The sequence below is a fragment of the Bremia lactucae genome, linkage group LG14, assembly GCF_004359215.1.
Source record: "Bremia lactucae strain SF5 linkage group LG14, whole genome shotgun sequence".
Taxonomy (NCBI): domain Eukaryota; phylum Oomycota; class Peronosporomycetes; order Peronosporales; family Peronosporaceae; genus Bremia; species Bremia lactucae.
In genome coordinates, this window is record NC_090623.1 from 2,358,050 (window position 1) to 2,363,637 (window position 5,588).

Here is a 5,588-nt window from a genome sequence, read left to right on the forward strand (position 1 = left end):
AAATATCTGATCTAGAGTCTCTTCTGCCCGCTACAAACCGGCAATTTTCGACAGCAGTTATTGAGTTCCCGTTTAGAACTGTAAAAATTGAGTTGATTCGATAATTTACCTACACCTGATATTCAATGATTGCATTGCGGTGACTCCACAACTCCTTTGGTTTCTGTTCTAGAGCCGTAAGATTCACCCTACGCCCCCTACCTCTTTAGGCGTGAACAGAAGTATAGGATTGACCTTGTTCCGGCTTGTTTCCGTCGATAGGGAGTGTCTTTACCAGAATTTGGTTTTGCCACTGGCGAATCTCTTTCATTGCCCAGTTGGGTATGTCAATGTACGTTACTTAACGAGAGGCACCACTCACATCTGAAGCAGTGTGAAGTGGACTTGTACTTAAACAGTACAAGTCGCAGTGCCCCGTTACACCACCCCTTCATCGTGCGTATATCTGGACGGCCCAATTTGCATCTGTTCCCTCCCCAACTCCAACTTGATGGACCTAGTAATCGAGTCGTGTCACCTGGTCAAAGCACCCCTTCATAGCCGGCTATTGATATCGCCAGGTTTTAAAAAATAAACTCTTCGCTAACCCATTATTCTAAAATAAAAAAGGCATCTCTATAGATAACACTTAATATGTATTGCGAGCGTATCTTTCTAGATACCTCGCGTAATGGATGACGCTAGGCGTCATCCCTTCTAATGAGAATACACCTATGTACATCACATACAAAAAACCGTCGAATCATCAACAAACGCTGCAAAGTTATGCTGCTCGTCAGGATCTCCTGGTACTTGTATTCCCTGAAGTTTGGGATCCTGTATAATCGCCAGAGCCAAGACCGTCGCTGCCAATAGCAACAACAGCGGCGCAAGCGGGCAACCCTATTGAATTCCCGGTTGATTTATAATGCGTTAAAGTCGTATTGCCAGGACTTTAGCGAATAGTTTGTAACCTGTTTGAAGTAAAGATATCGGCCTGTAGTGCATAGCATCAGCGATTTCTTTCTTCTTTTTGAGAGGGATAATGAGCCCATTTAAAAAGGACGAGGGTCGGTCCTTGCCGTCCAGTAGCCACCATAGCCGGGGTCATTGAAGCTTGATTAACCAACTAAAAGTCGTGATTAAGTCCCGCAGCTTTGTAGCGATTAAACCCATCAAATGTAGCTATCATTTTCAATTAACTGAATCGGTTTGAGTAAGCGATCATTGTATACCTTGTATACCTATGTCAATGTTCGTGCTGCTGGTATTGTAACAAATGCCTCAAATTCGTTTTGAAGAATACTCTTCGGGATCGTAGTATGACTGCACCCTTGAGTCTGCTGCCATTCCGTCGCAAATTATGATCTGCGGTGGTAGCGTCTCGAGCAAATTCTTTGCCATGTAGACGCGTTATACAAGTAACAGTTTGATCCACCGCCCAATCTACGACTCACTTGAAATCCCACCGCAGTCTATCTGTCGTTCGCTCTAACTAGTTCCCTGCCCGGATTGAAAATTCCGCCCGGAGTGTTTTCTGGTTGACTTAAATTTGCTGTTTCCTAATACAGAGACCCGCGCGCGCTTAGCCATGGACTCGTTTCGTATACCTCTTACTACGCTGCTTGTCCTGCTTACGTATGGCCTCGATTGCTGCAACACACTTAGGGATCATATGATCCCAGGTCCGCGTTGTCTCCACTAGCTCCGCCATCAGGGCCGCCTTTACTCGTGTCGGTTTTGACAATTTAATTAAATATATCTCGGATTGTAACGGGCTAAAGTTACCTTAATGTTACACAGTCCACTTGGTGTACTTAACGGGGAAGGGGATGGTCAATTACTAAATAATAGTAATTAGACCCAGCACTCGGGTGTGGTGCACATTTGTGACCAACCCTTGAGTATGTGATGCACTTGGGTGCACTCACATTAGGAGGGATGACGCCCAGCGTCATCCGTGATGATGGCTAGCGTCATCCGTTACGCGAGGTATCTAGAACGATACGCTCGCAATACATATTAAATGATATCGATAGAGATAACATTTTAATTGGTAAAAATTGGTATTTGTATTTAATTCTATTAAATATGAATCAGTCTGAAAACTACTTCCTACTTGGTAAGTGCGCACGAGGAGACGGATTACCGCTCCCGTGACGACACTTGACCAGAGTACTTAGTGTGTTGGGTGAGGTCGCTTGCGCGCTCACCACAACTACCTCACTGCACGCAAGAGAAGCAGGTTTAACCGCTTCCTCGCTGTGCTAGGGTGTGTGTCTAAGTAAAGCGTGGCCGCATTACGACGTGCCCGCTTAAACTTGGTAGCACTTGAAATCCTTCCCACGACCTGCATCTCTGCGTGTGTACGTGAGGATAAGCCTCAATATTGATTGGGCTCATTTTCCTCACCTCTCCGCACATCATCGGGAGATGGCAGGGCTTATGGCGCAGGGACTTGGTGAACAAGCCCTAACCAGGCTCCTGAGTAGTCCTCCTGAGCAACATGTTGCTCAGGAGGAGCAGTTTGAGGCATTCGTTGTTGGACAGCGGTGGGCCGCGTCCGAAGCACAGGGCCATGCTGCGGCGGAGTCCATCACTCAGACTCAGGATGAGCTGAGGCATGAGCAGGCTCGGAGCGAGGCTCTCAACAGGACTGTTGAGATGCTCTCTGCCCGGCCGCATCAGCCGAGGCCCATTCGGATGGACCCGCCCAAGTTCGATGGAACTGCGGCGCACACGATTGTCCACTGGCTTTTAGCCGTGGAGCAATGTGGTGTCGCGCAGCTCATCGAGGACGACAGCCGGATGGTGTCGTACGCCATGTCGCATCTGCGCAGTAAGGCCTCAGTTGGTTTACTCGGCGCTTATGGCAGATAGAAAGGCGTTCTCTGCATAGGCGATCTTTAAGGAAAAGATTCGCGCCATGTACCAGCCGCCGAACAACGAAGTGTTGCTTCAGGCGCGCTTCTTTGGAGCGCGACAGGCGAAGCGATCTCTGCAAGAGTATGTGCAAGAGATGCGCTCGCTGTCGGCGTCCATAACCGTAGGTCCGATTCCGGAGCAAATTAAGGTGCCCACGTTTATGAACGGACTACGGCATAGCCCATCGCGACAGGCCTTTTTCAGAAAGGTGCCGTCGACGATGGAAGAGGCACTCCAAATTGCCTTAGTTGAGGAAAAATCCTACATTAGTGACTCGGCGACAGCTTCAGCTAAGCCGTCGGCCGAGAGGACAGACGCCACTCCCATGGAGTTGGGCAAGGCAGACGTTGTATGTTATAAATGCGGCAAGCGCGGCCATATGATGGCTCGCTGCTATGCCAGGGTCCCTGCTAGGGCAAAGATGCCCAGCAAGACTATAGCGCTCATGTAAGAGGCTATGTATGACCAGGTGATAACCCTCCCAGTGGATTCGGCTGCATCACAACATTTTGTGAAACTCGCAGCTCTTAGAAAGAGACCGGCGATGTTTGAGTCGCTTTGCCAGGATGGCAAGCGAGAAGAGGCGACCGTTCGTTTAGCGAACGGCGCGCTCGTTAAGTCTGAGGGAGTTCAGGTAGAACTCGCCTTCAGCTTTAGTGACTTCTCTTGTAACGAGAAGTTCACAGTGCTAGGAATGGAGAGTCCGTATGACCTCATCCAAGGCATGCCATGGTTGGCAAAGTACCCACCATGGATAGACTGGCGTACACGCACAATTGCGAACTCTACGCAGGACACTGGAAAGGATGTTGTCCTACGAGAGACGTATGCAAATGATGTCGTGTCGAACACAGTGAGGGTGCGTTGACAGGATGTCAAACATCACCAATTCCTACCCAGCTTGTGGAGACTGAGGTAGTGAATAGGACGATGACAAGTAGTCATGCATCCGAATGTCCTGCACAGAACCGATAGACTGTGGTAGTAGACGGCGAGCTGACAGGAAGTCATGCGTCGCATAAACAGGCACAGTGCCAAGAGCCTGGTGCGGTTGGAAGGGGTGCGTTAGCCAGGAGTGCAACGACACCCGCTTCCCAGAAAAGGGTCGTGGTAACTCGAAAAACGAGTACCCGACAGATTAGGACGATCAAAGGCACGTCTAAACGAGTGACCTTTGGATCAGTCTCTAATGAAGAGGACGGGCTTCGAACGAGGTGTTCGAGGCCGTTAAAGATGTAATTGCGGTGGCATCCTCTGTTGAGGTGCTCCGGCAAGTCTTTAATTCTGCCGAGGAGATAGTAAATTTCCCGGAGATGTCGTGGGATCTGTTCCTTGCCGAATTAAAGGAAGGAAATATCCACGAAATAGTCACACCAGCTCCAAAAGAGAACTTGGTGGACTATTGCTCGTAGTCCACAACGGACGAGAGCGTCGTAAAAACGGACAAAAAGAAGCGGTTCGCTGCTCAAGGCTCGTATGCGTAGAGAGACAGTCCGCTCTTGAGGTTCTGTGGAAACATCACGATGTGTTCTTAGAAGAAGTGCCGAGCCGACTACCAGCAAATAGGGGCATCGGGCACGAGATTGACCTCGAACCTGGCACCAAGTATTGTGTGACCAGGCAATGGCCGTTGCCGAAAGAACAAGTCGATTATATCGATGAGTTCTTCGACAAGCGAGCCAAGGTGGGACATGTGCGTGAGATCAAATCGCCTCACTGCAGCCCGACCTTTTGTGTGCGTAAAGCCACAGGTGGATGGCGCGTGGTTCATGCTTATAATAAGTTGAACACGGCAACCATTCCGGCGCAAACGCCCAATCCCGCGAAAGATGTCTTGTTAAACTCCATGGAAAAGTCAACGAACTTTACCGCGTTGGATTTGAAGGATGGCTACTATCAGGTACTCATGAGAGAGTCCGATGTAGCCAAAACGGCAGTAAGCACCCCAAGCGGTATGCTTTGGGAGTGGCTTGTGGTGCTCCAAGGTTTAAAAAACGCACTAGCGACATTCAACCGAGTGGTGGCTCACGTGATGCGTCAGCACCGTGCCTACGCGCCTCATTACTTTGACGATGTATTCGTGCATAGTAGGGCCGAGGACGGGCTGAGCGCAATAGAGTCGCACAAGCGTCATTTAGACGCTGTGTTGCAGACTTTAAAGGACGCCCAATTGTACGTCAACTTGCAAAAGTGCGTCATAGGGGTCCCTGAGATACCTGTACTGGGCTGCATCGTTGGTACACATGGTGTACGAGCAGACCCAGACAAGGTAAAATCAGTAAAGGAATGGCCAATCCCACGGCATGTGAAGGATTTGCGCCAATTCCTAGGGCTCGCTAATTACTTGCATAAGTATAGCAAGAATTATGCGGAGCAAACTAAACCATTATCTGATCTCCTTAAAAAGGACACAGAATGGGTTTGGTTAAAAGAACAAGAAGATGCGTTCACATCAGTGAAGCAATCTCTTGTAGAGGCACCGGTCTTGGCATTGCCAGACGCGGATAAGCCCTTTAGCGTCGTCTGCGATGCAAGTAATTTTGCAATCGGCAGCGCGCTCATGCAGAAGGATAACGACGGCGTTGACTGTGTCAACTCGTATCAGTCCCGGCTTTAAAAGCCGCGGAATACCCTGTGCATGACAAAGAGCCACTTTCAATAAAGTATGCTCTTGTCAAGTTTCG

At 49.2% G+C, this 5,588-nt stretch overlaps 1 protein-coding gene across 1 annotated transcript; it reads right to left on the reverse strand.

Moving 5' to 3' along the window:
- Nucleotides 1-1,228: 1,228 nt before the first annotated feature.
- CCR75_006626 (uncharacterized protein) lies at nt 1,229-1,693 on the reverse strand (the record flags this gene model as incomplete). The annotated part of the gene is made up of 3 exons (XM_067964694.1): nt 1,229-1,425; nt 1,476-1,595; nt 1,618-1,693. The coding sequence occupies 3 exons, from the start codon at nt 1,691-1,693 to the stop codon at nt 1,229-1,231; spliced, it is 393 nt and encodes a 130-aa protein (XP_067816706.1).
- Between the last annotated feature and the right edge of the window lie 3,895 nt (nt 1,694-5,588).